This window comes from Crocodylus siamensis, chromosome 4 (genome assembly GCF_052110815.1).
Source record: "Crocodylus siamensis isolate JL-2025a chromosome 4, ASM5211081v1, whole genome shotgun sequence".
NCBI lineage: Eukaryota > Metazoa > Chordata > Crocodylia > Crocodylidae > Crocodylus > Crocodylus siamensis.
The window spans coordinates 18258875-18273930 of record NC_143398.1 but is presented as its reverse complement, the minus strand read 5'-3'; the positions used below and the strand labels follow the sequence as shown (position 1 = coordinate 18273930).

Below are 15056 nucleotides of genomic sequence, written 5' to 3'. Positions count from 1 at the left end.
TCTGGTAGACAAAGAAATATTGTTAGAAGAAGATAACAGTTCAGAAGCTAACAAGGGAGTATCACAAGTGCATAAAAATAACTTAGAGGAGGGCAAAAACACAGGAGTCACTAAGTTCTGATGAAGAAGCAGAGACTTTGCAAACAGAAAAAAACAATATAAAATAGTTCGCCCATTTACATGAGACAAAAAGTTTAAAATGTAAGGTAATGGCATAGGAAATCCTAAAATAAGAGTGATCTAAAACTGAGAATAGTGGCCGGCAACAAGACCTGAATAATACTGATGCTGGTAACAGCATAATTTTATCCTAAATTTTGCAATATTTGTAATAATTTTTGAAGACAGCTCCTGGAGTGAATACATAAGAATCTCAGCTTTCATTTTTTTTAAAAATTACAGAAAAGTTGGGCCAGGAAGAGAGTTTAGGATGTTATCTAATGTAAACCCCTTGCTCAAGGCAAGATCATTCTTATATAATCTGCTCTCTACAAACTACTCTCCTAGTGGTAAAAAAATAAATTGAATAATAGGAATCCAATATGTAGTATTTAAAAAAAGACTCATGAACATTGAGACAAATAACATAATTTTAGGGGGAAATCTTTGAATGCCTACCATTGGCAGTGCTATGCCAATATTCACTACTCCCATTTGCACAATGTTGGCAGTAGTTACAAAAGGAAGATAATTCTGGAAATAAATAATCCACTTTCACCCATTTCCAGTTAGCCTTCCTGAAGTCAACAGGGTTTTACAGCTGTGCCTAAAGACAAATGTTAAGGAAGGTCCACAGACTTTATGCATAACACACTATTTTGAAAGGAACAGACTATCCAGTTATCCTGCTTGCACAAATGAACTGGCTGACTGTAAAAGACTTTAAAGAAGCAAAATAGGTTTTACATATTATTGCAGCTAAAGCAAAGACACAAAAATCCTATACAAAAACTAGGAGAAAGTTTCACAGAAATAGAAATCTGCTAGTCTCCAGAATAATCTAGTGCTTTGCCAACTGGAGCAGATGAATATGTAATTGCAGTAGGCTGGATGAGGGTTATATATATCCGAAGTATACTCATCCAAAGAAGGTCTTATGTATCTGTTATGTTTGCTTAATTAATATTTGCAAATTACAGGGATCTTCATATTATAAAAAGTGCTACTAAAAGCCAAGTAAAAAATAATATTTTGGGGTATACTTCAAGAATAAAGAGAGGAAGACTTAGATGCTAAGAGACTGCAAGTGAAGAAGTATGGTCAAGTCTAGACATTTAACAACTGAAAATCAGGCCCCAAAAGATCAGACTGACTTAAATCACAAATTTGAGATTCTTATGGTTTTTGATCCTTGACATTGCCCCACTTGATGTTTTGAAGCTTTCTTCAGCAGCCACATGATCTACAAAAAAACCCACTGGGTGTGACAATGCAAGTCAATCCCACTGACAGCTTTAAGTGTTTTAGCACAGGAGGTTCCTCTCCGCAAGGTATTTAAGCCCCTCTCTGCAACTGAAACCAATAGCGATGACATGCCTAAGTACAGCTAAGATTTTAGGCCTGAATATTTAAATTAGAGACCCCCCCCCAGGAGGGAGTTCGGGTGACAATATGGTGTTGTTACCTTTGCATGCAAGAAACATAATGGCACCCACAAAGACCAAGTCTCTCTCGCTACATTTAAACAATGCTTTCAGCTGGGAGTTTACAAATATACAGAAGAGGTCTCCATGGGTCACTATATCCAGTCATCTGCCATTGTAGTGACACATGTTGCATAATACACTAAGCAAGTTCCAACTTACAGCTACATAGTTAGGTATTTTGCTTTCACTCGTCTCATTGGAAGGTTGGTGCAGAACCTTTTTAAGAGCAATGCAGTAATTCTCCTGCATTACCTTGATTTCAGAAACTAGTAACTTCATGAAAAACAAACAACAGCAACAAATTTCACAATTAAATGGTGTGATAGGTACACAGCAGTGAAAAGACATCAGTATGATTAAGAGGACAGCTTTCCAGGCAGCTAAAACTGTTGTAAGGTGACTACATCATACTCACAATGCATCTTCCATGAAAAAACTCCCAAGTGCTATGTAAACACTAAGTAAACCAGTGAGATATTGTTGGAAAGCAGATTTATGTTCATTGTATACATGGTAAACTGAGGCACAGAAAATTAAGCAACAGTCTGTACAATCTAAAGACACAGACCCAAATTCAGTACTGAAGACACTTAAGAGTTTTGAAACAGGCAGCTAAGCTTCCTTCTTGCCAGTACAACAGCAACTAAGAGGTACGTTGCATCATGCCCCATATGCCCTGATAAATACTGGCAAATGCAAGGTCCTGGCTCCCCTCGCTATCTATCAGGAGCCTAGTGATTCAGACTAACATGGAACAATGATTTCACATCCTAGTTACCATTTGGTTTGCTCTTGAGCAAGGTTGTCACTGGATTGGGATAAAAACTGTCTCCTCTTTTCCTATACCATCGTGGCAAACACAGATCTCCCAGGCAACACTGAGTCAGCATGTAGATGTAAGGAAAAGCCATTTTCTCCCTGACTAGTGCCATATCCATGAGAAGGCACTTCCATACAGATGCACCTGAAGTGCCCTATACAATTTTAGTCAGTCTCTTCTAGGAGGAACAACAGTGCAGCAGAAGCTGACTCTGAAATGATTCAGGGCTTTGTGGGTATGAGTAATGAAGAGCAAATTTTCCAGGTTTGGCCTATTTCAAGGGTAGGACAGAAAAGGATCACTTCCAACAAGCAGTTGGTAAGATTGTATTTTCTCACATACTACACACCCCAAATGTTTTGGGGAATATGGAATAAAGAAAAGACACATTCTTCCAGAGTTAAGGCCATATAAAATCACAGAGACTAATCTTCAGTTTACTTGTCCTCCCTTTCCTGTTCAGGCAAAAGCTACAGGTTTAACACTGCTTCATCAAAAGCTGTAACTGTAGCTGCTGATGAAGACTGGACTCCATAGTCAGGGCTAGGATTTTGAAAAGAGAGAAAAACAGTTCGCAGAGCTACAAAGTAGAAGAAAGATCAGAAATAGCTAATTCCTTAGCAAAACTCCTCAAGAAAGAATAGCTTGATTAATGGGACATGAAGACCATTAAAAAGGAGAGCGGGGCATTAACATCTGTGGAGTGAAGGACAATTAACAGGAATTAAGTGGATTATAATGAGCAGAGATCTGGGTTTTCTGTTTCCTGCAAAATGGAAAAAAATATGGATTTTCTTTCCCTTTTTACCAAGAAAACTGCCGATTTTTCATTTTAATGGAGAAATACGCAAATTTTCCACTTTTGCAGAGAATTCTCTGCAGGCTGGCAAAGTCTCGCTATATATAGTGGTGTTTCATTTTAACTGCAAATTTGGGGGTTTTTAATCAGAGAATTTGCAATTTTTAAACAGAAAAACAGGATCCCTGAGAATGAATTATGAAAAGCACTGCCTGAGTAGAAATGCCACTGCTTCTACTATGAGCAGAAAATCAGCTTCCTCCCTTAAGACAAAGGGAATTCTTGAGTTATTTGTTTTGAGAGAAAAGATGTGTGTAGTATGTGGATAATTATGGCAGAAAATACTTGTAACTCACAATAGAAGTTATTATGGAATTCAAGTGAAGGACAGGCTTCTCATAAGAACTTCAGGACAAATTTCTTTTATATGGAGGGCAAATGAAATGCAGGGTATAATGACAATTCAGTATCAGACTGACATGATTCAGATCCAGCAGACACGCAGAAACATTTTTGAAAAAGGAGAATCAGATACTACTGTCACAAAAGATTTGAAAATAAAAAAATTGGATAAAGGTTGAATAATTTACTTACAGATAAACATTGTATTATTAAAACTGTCCCCACTTTATCTAGTAGTAAGTGGTATAGAAATCTTGAAAAGCAAAAAAAAAAGTCTCCATTTTGAATTCTATATTCCTGTTCTATTTTTCCTAAGACTATTTATGACTAGGGAGTACTATGATCTTCAAGTCATGAAAATTCATGTACATCACTTAGAGGAATATTACTCAATCTATTTATATTTTGATTTGCCATTTGGCCAGGGTCCCTAATCTGTCAATCAATATTATAAATGTCTGCCCTATGCCAACTAACTAATGAGTTCATCTTCCATCATGAAGTCACAAGCTATAATTCTGCATGTCACATCCTGTAGACATCAGGTTGACATGTCCCATACGTGAGTAGGCAGCAAAAATAACAACAAAAACATGCTTCCATTATACATGAAATATTAAAAATGAGGAATAAACAGAAGAAAATCCAATCAGCACTCACCACCAAGGCTTTAGACCTATTGCTTAGTAGTTTTTCAATATCTCTGGCTGCAATTTCCACCAACTGGCGTGCATTGTTGGCTTCCACGGTATACAAATTTCTGTGTGTCATATAAATCTGCAAAGGGAAAAAACAGAAATAAAGGACCCATTTCTTTAATAAAACAAAATGGCCAGAATAGGAAACAAAACCATATGCTACTAACCCTTCCATATTAAAAAAGACTAAATTGTTTTCTGCAAATCACACCCTTTCAGGTGGAAGGTGTCTACATGTGTCCACCAACTGAGGGAGTGACATGAGTATAAGAGAAGACCAAATTCATTCTCATTGTAACACTAATTCAATATTAATATTTGAGTGGTATGTCTATCAAGCTATTTTTATTCCTGATTATTTGTAATACAGTAGCGCCTAGAAGGTCAAAGATTAAATGCCATGCACTGTCAAGCACTGTACACATATATAATGAACACAGAGCCTTATACCCCAAAAACTTTGGCTTTCTCTATACGTCTAGTCTCCTAAATGGAAAGAGTATTACTTCCTTTATTACCCACACCACAGTGAGGGTTTAAGATATGTGCAGGTACTCTGAAGAACAAATTGCAGTTCTGCAAGGAACTGAGCACACGTAAACCAGTGAGAATGGAGGGTTCATGGACTGTCCCTGAAAAGTGGTAGTGATTGCAGGATTGAGCCCACATTTTTTGAGAAAAATTATTAAATGATACTGGGTGCCTCAGGTTTCCTTTACTCAGCTCAGGACAACCTTCTTATAATCTCCCTTTCAGAAAATGCACAGTACCATCTGAAAATCAGGCCCCTTTATAGTGTGTTTGGATGGGTCCAAAGATTACTGCTATCCCCCGCCTCCCCAAAGGTTAAGAACCAAATACTCTGATTCACATCAAACGAGTAACTATGCTGAAATCAATAAAGTCTGGCTGATTGACACCAGCTGGCCATCTAGTGCCTCTTTTCTATTTCTTTTAATAAAATACTTGGTTCATCTAGGGTGTATTTTTAATATTGTCCTTTATTTCATGATTATGAATTCTCTTTGATGAGGAAGCAGCTATTTCTGTTACTCCAATGGGTTCTTACCAAAACAGAAAGAAAAGGGGCGGGAGGGGTTTTTGATTTATTTGTTTTTAAAAGGAATAATAGAATATCTCATTTTTGTACACACAAACTACTACAAATTGCTTAAAGAAAATAAAAACTGCTCTATCTAGTAAAAGAAAAAGAGCTTGTACCTTATGGCTACATGCACAGGAGGGAGGCGGCAGGGTGGGGGGGGAAACTAATTTATGTAACCAACAGATGGCCTGAGTTTACTCAAGTACTTTGCCTCTCTGAAACACTGCCTGATGGGGGTTGTACTGTCTTGTGGGAAGCAATGCTCGGCGCACACACACACAGGAACAGGTCCAGCAGTAATTCACTGGCCAAGCTCCAACAGAAGGAGCTCAGAAACTATCGACCAGACTGATTCTACCAGCAGTGCCAGGTTTCTCAGGTTACAGCTCCATGGTGGCCTTAAAGAGACAAACCCATGTTCAGATCACCTGCTTGGTGATGCCCGGGTTTGATTATTCATAGGTCTGATGTGACTCTGATGAATGAAAACAGTGATGTTTGATCAGTCCTGTCATTCCTATCACTCACATGCACTCCTGTTAGTTTCAATCAGTTTCGCTTTTGAGTGCACTGGAAGTATGTCATTTCTTTTTCTTTATTTTCCCCCCAAAATAGAAAATGTTCTCCTAGCAACTGACTAATTAAAGGGGAAAAAAATAATTCTTTCTTTAGGGAAGAAAGCCTAAAAAATGTTATTGAAAATCCACCGCCAGAGAAGACTTTGGGCCAGGTCTTATTCTACCTATCTGGCACCTAAAGCTGCATCCAGACGAGTGAGCATGTGCCTTTTGCAGGGTCTCAAAGCAAAGCAGTTTGAGATGCCACAGGAGGCACGCTGGGAACAAAAAAAAATGTTCTCTTTGCTGCACATCTGGAGCACAGTCTCTAAATATGATACCAGGAAATCCCGGCATCAAAAAATAACATGCCGGGAAAAAGCAGCACAAGGTGCGCTCCTGGAGCGTGCCCTGAAGCAACTGGAGGCTAGGTTTTCCAGAGAGACACTCTAGCACCTGGCCAGAGCATCTCTATAGCTGCTGTATGTCCCTGTTGCTCTAGCACACTCCCTCAGCGTGCTGGGGCAACTAGGAGTGGGGCAAAGCTGTGTGGCGGCTTGGACCCAGGCAGGTAGGGACATGGGGGTTGGGGGATTTTGTGTGGGGAGGCACTGTGGGTGTGAGTGGATGGATGGAGGAGTGCTCGGGAGGTGTGAGCCCCCCCCCGCACAAGCAGCAGCTGTCGGGGCAATCAGCTCCACTCCTGCAAGAGACTCCTGGCCGTGAGTCACTGCCTCAAACTGGTGGCTGTAAATGGCATTGGCCCAGCTTGACCCACACACCCTCAGGCAGAACCAAGATGGCTCCTGCTATCACCCAGGGCTTCTGGCAGCGCAGGCAGAAGCCGCACACCCTCAGGCCAGGCCAGACCAGGTCCTGCCTGCATGGACTCACACAGTCCCCACAATATCCACACAGTCCCCACCCCCCCACAAACTGCCCCATAATCCACCCACATACCAGCCCACAAACTCCACCCCCCTGCAATCCACCCACAAACCCCATCCCCCCCAAACCTTCACCTCCTCCTTCCCCAAATCCCACACCCCCTACAAATCTTACACCCTGTGTGCCCAGCCTCTGGACAGGATGCGACAGGACCTGCTGGCAGGAGCTGCAGCTGCAGGGGCAACTGCCACACTGCAGCCGTGAGCCACCCCTGGCCTGTGGGGGTTCCTAGTCCCAGGAACTACTTGGAGGGGTGTGATGAGCTGGGGGAAGGGATGGAGGTGGCAGCAAGCGTGTGTGTAAGAGAGAAAAATGGGGGTTGGGGTGTGGGAGAGCTCTGGATAGGACAGGCTGCCAGAGCTGAGCTTAGAGTCACCCTGCCCTCCTAGAGCAGCCTGTGCAGGGGGAGGCCAGCTTGGAAGGGAAGGGGCTTACCCAGCCCAGCCCCTGACCCCCAGTCAGGGACTTCAGAGGAATGGCATAGGGATTGCTGGGCCTACCTGCAGGGAACAGAACTGCAAGGGCTGGTACTGCTCAGAGCCACAAAGCAGTGGGTGGTACAGCTGCAGTTGGACTCATGTCTTGATGCTAGGACAGAGCTGCTGCTGGGAGGGAGCTAGTGGGGGCTGCAGGTCCAAAGTGAGGGTCACTGGCATATCAGTGCTGCTCAGTGCCCCATATCTTGGTGAGCAAAGGGGGCAGGGGCAGCTCTGAATTTTCTAGGATAAAAAAAATCAAAAGCAAACACCAAAGTGTATACGCACTTAGAACTTGTTTTATTATGATGATAGAGGCACTGGTTTCAAACTGATTTAAACTTATAAATATATCAGTAAAACATTGCCCAAGTGATCTCTTTGGCATTTCATTTTAATTGCTGAAGAACATGGATAATTTAATGAAAGAATTTGGGGGTTTATATCAGAGAATCTGCCATTTTTAAATAGGGAACACCAGGATCCCTGCTGGTGAGGCAAGTGGCAAGACCCCGGCAGAGGAGCTTGCCCAGGGTCAGTGCTGGAGACCCAGATGGAGAGCAGATGAGGTGGCCAGGGCAGCTTCTTTTTACTGCAACGGCCAGCACAGGTACTAGCCCCAGCCTCTAGCTCCCCCAGGATTAAGATCCGTGAGGAGCTGGACAGGGTCAGTTTTCCCCAAAGTGGTAAAACCTGCCCCACACTAAAGTGCATGTTCAGGCACATGTGATGAGACACAAATCTCCAGCACAAATTTGTGCCGCTGCTATTTGAGCTATTGCAAGCACACGTGCCTGCGTGTGTGGATGTGCCCTAAGCGTACTTAGAAGTCTAAGTACCCTCTTGTTATGCACAGCTGAAATCTGGGACAAACCATTAACCCAAGAAGCTGTGTGAGTTTAGTTTTGTGTTAATAGTTTTTGAGCTGGATGGAATGAAATCTGCTTAAAACATCGAAGTCAACTTTGTGCCAGAGATTTGTGTCTCAACACATGTGCCTGAACATGCACTTTAGCGTGGGGCAAGTTCACTTTGGGGAAAACTATATGGTGCCATATAGATGCTATGAGTTCATAAAAATACAACAAGGTTGACCTCACTCAGGAAAATTTAGAGTGCTCCAAAAAATGATGTGGGCAAGTCAGTTGTAGTTACTTCTTACTCAGCCAGTTGTTATTCAATGCCCCAGTATGGTGAAAGGCAGGAACTGGGAAGAGTTCATGACACTTTTCCCAAAGTGGAATCCCGAACCCCAGTAACTGTGTCAAATTCCACCTTGACTGACTGTATCATGCTTTTCTAAAGTTTCCTTTCAAAACCAAATTAGCCACCATTGGTAAGACGGTCAAAAGAGCGTGGTGCCTACCACTAGAAAGAGATTTTCTTTTCACCTCCTACTACATTCGGACTTCAATGATGGCAAGATATTCAAAACTACTAGTCACATTTTTGTCTAGCATATGAATGTGCTGAATTCTTTTGAAAATCTAGCTTTATTTCAATAATGAGAATATAGTAGAAAAGACCTAAATCTTCATATTTGGGGGCACAGGCCAACAATTAATTGACAGAGATAAGGAAGAAACTTCCAAGGGCACTTTATCCCATAACTACTTACAAAGCTTTTTGCACTTTTCTCTGAGGAACCTAGTTGGTCACTGCCAGAGATGATATTGAATCATACAGACCACCATTTGATCCAGTTTGGCAATTCCTAGATGTCTATATTTACATCAGCCATCTCATCATAGACAAAACTAAGTACTTTTGGGAGAAAGGATACAAAAACTGCCAGACTTGAACTCAGCTGTGCACTCTCAAGAGGTTTGGATCATAGAGGTAAAATTCAAAAAAGAATCTTAAATTTGGGAGCCATATCAAATTGTATCAAAACTCCCATCTGTACTCATTCTCCAGTCTGGTTGCAGTAGCGGGATTGACAAGCATGCAGAGAGTAAAGTTTTGAATTAATGAGTGCTGAAGTTGCCAAGGAAAGTGTGCTGAGTGGGTTTTGAGGGGGGGAGTGCTGAGGGTGGTTTTGAGGGGGGAGTGCTGAAGGTGGTTAAGCACTGGACCAGACTACTTGAGAGGCTGAGGAAGCTCCATCCTTGGAAATTTTTAAGAGAAGTGTAGGCAAACACTTGTCTAGGATGGTCTAGACAGGAATGATCCTGCCGTAAGCAGGGGGCTGGAGTAGATAACCTCCTTCCAGCCCTACTTTTCTATGGCTCTTTGAAAAACCAGCCCCACTGGACAGTTATACATGCCCTAGCACTGAGGCCCACATACATAAAGGTATTTACACACCCAATTCCTATTAAAATAAATGGTAATTAGATGCTCACATGTATTACCTAGACCCAAGTCCTAGGAAAGAGCTCAGTTTGTGAGATGGTGCTGTCACATTTTCCCACAAGGAGCATGGCGTCATCCATAGACGTCAGGAACAAACTACAGCAACCAGAACCCAGGACTGGAAAGGACCTCTTGGGTCATCAAGTCTAGCCTCCACTCCAGCACCTCAGTCCACTGGTGGTTTGCAAGGTTGTAGGTAACCAAAGTTTAAGTTATCTTTCTGCAGCCTGTGAATGGTTAGATTCCGCTGCAAGCCACAAACCACTTCTATTTGCCTTCCCCCACTCCCACAACAAAAGCTGTCCGAAAGATTTAATTCCCTTGAAACAAAACCGGATTGGAATCCTTTCCCCAACTGGAAGTAAAGCATTTGCAGCAGGCATTGGCTTTCCTATAGATGCCAGCTCCTTGCTTTGTCCCAGCTTTTCACAGACCTCAGAAATCTTAACCCATGCTTCCTGCTCTTCCTCAAATGTCAGGCTTGGCTAAAGTAGCAAGGCAAGAAAAAAAAAAACCCACGGAAACAGTCACCGATTCTTTAATAACTACTTACATAATTTATTTGTTTGCTCCCCAGTTTTTCAGCTCTGCCACGTCAGTAAACAGAGCAGCAATATAATGGGAGATGATACAATCTTCAGTATCTGGTGCACACAGGGACAAAACTTCATTCTCATAGCCTCCCATCCAACAGTCAAACACAATTAAGAAAGCTCATCTGTAATGGCCATAAAGTCCTCATCAGCCAAGGTGCATTCATTCACCTTTCAAAATGCAATCTGCCTGGCTTTGGAGTTTTTTCTAAGGAGCCAATTTATGCGTGTATATGGCTACAGCCAAGCAAATATAAGCTTCACTTAGCTTTTTCATCTAAATTCATATTTAGTACTTTAATCACTGGTGTATTGCTAAAAGCTCTTCAAATTGATGGTACAACCTAACATTTTTCACAGAACAAAGCCTCATCGCACAGCTAAGTGAAATCTGTAAAGGTCATGGCAAAAATAATATTTTCACTTCTCTCTAAATTCAGTAGTCAAGTATTTTTCCATTCAGGAGAGAATGTATTAAAATTGTTTTCTAAATGCTGAATATTTATTCAGAGATAATGAACTATACTTATTTTGTTTTACACTTCACTATGAAATCACACAAGAATAATAACAATACTCAAATGGGTTGAAGATTAGAACTGTCAATTCCCCAGCACAACCTACTCCTCTCCACTCTGTCTTCAAGGACATATTTATAAATTGCTCATAAAGAGATTCTCCAGCTTGCGGTAGGGTTGCTAAGGAAGTCAAATGTTCCATATAAATTCAGAGAGAATGAAAGATGTGTATTTGTTGTATGCCTCTTGTTATATTGTGACTTATGTAACACCGGGTTACTGTGGCCTGCGCTAATACTGAAATTCTATTCAAGCAGCCTTCATGCATTATACCACCAAGAAAAGTTTGCTTCTCATATGCGTTTTTCTAAGAGCAAAACATTTGCTGCTTTTTCGATGGCCCGCATCCTCCGCATTGTTTCGACAATTGCCCCGTAACACAGCATAATACATGGCCGTGAGTCATTCCAAACCACAAAGAATTCCTTTGAATGTTTTTGTAAGATTCTGGAATTATTTATTCCACCTGCGATTACTTCTTTGTATCTTTTGTAATGCCGGTTTTCCCAATTTAAGAAACAAAAGGGCCCTTTTAAGAAAAGTAGAAACATGGGTATGGGACTGGAATTTCTATTCTTGGCTCTGCCACTGACTTTCCTTATGAATTTTGGCAGATTCCTTGAGGCCACAGTTCCAAGTGCTAATCACCTGAAATTAATTTCTTTATGACTCAGGACCCTTTTTGTAAAATACTATTTGTCAACATCAGCAAAGTGTTGGAAGGCTAAATGTAATGAGATATCCAGGTATATCTACATTAGTATTTTGGTCCAATCCTGAGATCATGACCTATGACCCCAGCTGACTTCCTGCCCTTTGGGCAGGGGGCTGGACTCGATGATCTCCCGAGGTCCCTTCCAGCCCTAATGTCTATGAAATCTATGAAATCATTCTCAATCAGCCTGAGCTACATGAACCTGCATGCACATTGTGCATCTAGTTTTTTTAACATTATACTAGCAGGTACCTCAAGTTTCCCTTATGGAATCCTTTCCAGAAGCCTACTGGTCTCTCCTCCCAAAATTATCTGTAGGAGTGGGACACATTAGGGCTAGAAGGCAGCAACAGCAAATTTTGTGGGTGCTGCTAAAGGACTTTCCTTCTGAAATTGTGTGGCATATGGTTAATTCCGTATGTACCACAGAGAATTGAGGATTAAGAGGCAGCCTCATACCCAGAAGCTCAGCACAGCTCAGCCTAGAATGGCCCTGGGAGTTGAGCTTAGAGATTTACAATGCAAATGGTCAGTATGTGGGGACGTGAAGCCGACTGTAGCATGGGTTTAATTATAAATGTATATGCAAATTTAGGGGCATCAGTGATGGAAGTCACAAAAGTACCTCAACAGCTGCATAGCTCACTCCAAGCTTGAAGTGGTGCAAAACCACAGACATTCATTATTACTTTATTTGTTTTACACCTGTGGGAAGTATAAGGATGCTAAGAAAATACTGTTCAAAAGTACTCAGAAGAGACAGATTATTTGTTTATATTAAGTCTAAAGAAAGTAATTCCTATCCTTAAGTGCACATTATAAATATCAGTCACATTAAATACAATTCCTTATTTACTAACTCACATTAGAATATTAAAATGAAAATGCAGTCTAACATTTATGTTCCTTTTTAATTTGTAAATATATGTAGAGCTATGTGAATAACTGATATTTCGGTTTACTGCCTAAAATTACTCCCCTACCACCCAACAATTCATTATGCTATACTTTATACCAAAACATTTTTTTCATTTTTAAGGACATTTAGATATATTTATGATTGTTTTCACTTTGAATATGTCAAAATAAAGCATGCTGACTTGTAAAATGATCCTTTTCAGGGTTTTTTTTCCCCCTTCAGCTGAGGCTATTCATTGAATTCAGCATGAATTCATGAGTAGTTTTTGACTTGAGTATGCATGCTTTGACTAATAAAATATGTAACAAAATATTTCACACCGCTGTAATTGCATATAATGAGTTTCATTTGGCAGTCATGAATGTTATAAACTAGGACAATACTGGGGTAGAGGTGTGTTGGTTAAAAAGACGGGAGAGTTTTTGGCTTCTGAATGATACCAAATTTCAGGAAAAAGTCACTGGGAACAGGAAGAATCTGAAAATGTAGTCACCCTAACCCATTTTAGTGTTCCCTAATTTCTGCTGACCTGCTGATGCAATGGATATTTTTCTTAAATAGAGCTTTTAAATTGTTGCAAGCAATCGAGCAAGCTGCCCAGGGGGAATCATTTCTGCCCTCTTATTGCCCTAACAGATTTCTAAAGTAATACAAGTAATATCTTTATTTAGGGCTCTAGCTGAATTTTTTGAACTTCATTTATGATGGAACATAAACTTAAAAAAATGCAAACCATTCACGGTGTTTTTTTAATTTCATGCCAGAAAATCAAAATTAGCATGTTAAGCATGGCTTGCTTTGTTAGACACAAAGTGTTAATAAAATTACAACAGTTTCCTAGCAACCAACAGATGTCTTTACTTTTAAAAACAAAGCCACACGGGAAGAAAAGCCCCCAATAGATTACATTAGTTGTCGCTTCTCAGAATCACTAGCGTAGTCACTGACTGCCAGGATGATTAGACCAGGCAAAATTTTGAGATCCATCACATCTCACCATAGTGATGGGTACACTGAGAAGTTCTAGAGCAGTGGTTTTTGTGGGCCCTTGGGGGTTTGCAAACTATGTATAAAGGGATCTGTTAAAGATAACTGTGAACAATCAAAAGTATGTGAATACCCACACTTACAATTCAAAGGGCTCCACACCTTCATTCAAAATTTCCAAAGGGGTCTGCACCTCCATTCAAAACCTTTTAGAGGTCCACAAATGGGAATAAGTTGAAAACCACTGTTCTAGAGCTATGGTAATACACAACCTACTACTAACTAATACTTTTAACAAATGTCCAGTCAGTCAGAGCTGGATCCTGCAAGATGCTAATCACTCCAGCCTGATCCAAAAAAGGCACTTTAAGCACCTAGATGATGTTGAACACTGAGTGTTGTTAAACACTGAATAGGCCAAATGCCAACGGGACACTGATGTGTGTAGAGTTAACCTGGCACTCAGGGGGCCTCTTGTAGAATTGAGCCCTTGGTCACCTTGACCTTTAACTGCTCACATACTTTCCCTGAATGTCTGTAATGGGTAAATTATTTTTACCAGGGCAATTTCATATTAAAAAATGTATCTTTTAATCTTTATGTCTATCCAGTCCCTTCCCTGTCACCCATTCAAAAATACAGTTCAGGGAGCCCCTCTCAATAAACATTAATCCTTCAAATCATCTCACCAAGAATCATATGAACAATACTGAAATAAGTTATAAACACTAAGGAAATACTAGTCTATTTTGCACTATGAACACCAAAGAGCTTGTAAGTTTTGTACACAAGTGAACTTACAGCCACTATGAGAGGGAGGCATTGACCCTGTTTCACATTTGGAGAAATCAAAGCATATTAAAGTTCATGGACTTCCCTAAAACACCAGCAGAACAGCATCTGGGCCAAAAACAGAAAACTAACTCCTTAAGTCATGCCATAACCTAGAGGTGTAACAAGCATTTTCTGTATCTGGGAAGCTGCAGCAAGGGTAGGGACAGCAGAGCAGCAGCCAGGGTGATGGCAGCAGGCCCCACTCTTATACCCCAACAAAATTTAAAACCACGGTTGGTGACCTAGTCATCCATCCCTAGTCACACTATTGCTGTAACCATTAGATCAGTGGTCCCTAACTCTCCTTGGCCAATGGGCAACAATACCGAGTAAGCATCACATTGCAAGCAAGAGTGGATTTTACTCTCCGTCGGCCTCAAGATACATGCGTATGCAGAAAACAAAATTTCCTGTGGCCATGAGCAAAGTCAGAGGCTTTTGCAAGCAGTGTGTTGCCCACAAGCTGTAGACTAGAAAGACTGAATTAAATTACACTAGTCCCTCCACAAATAAATGCTGGTGTGCAGCACAAGCAGGACACTACAAAGCATTACTGCCCACAGGAAAGCATTTCAACCATCTTTCACTACTGGCATATTTTAGCTGAAGAACATTTATTTATGC

At 40.9% G+C, this 15056-nt stretch overlaps 1 protein-coding gene across 4 annotated transcripts in view; it reads right to left on the bottom strand.

The window, feature by feature from the left end:
* CACNA2D1 (calcium voltage-gated channel auxiliary subunit alpha2delta 1) overlaps positions 1–15056 on the bottom strand; it is a 653615-nt gene that overhangs the window by 533941 nt on the left and 104618 nt on the right. For all 4 annotated transcript variants that reach the window (XM_090041889.1, XM_090041890.1, XM_090041891.1 and 1 more), the window contains exon 3: positions 4328–4444. In XM_090041889.1, the coding sequence (XP_089898015.1) occupies positions 4328–4444 (117 nt within the window). The remainder of the gene's footprint in view (positions 1–4327; positions 4445–15056) is intronic.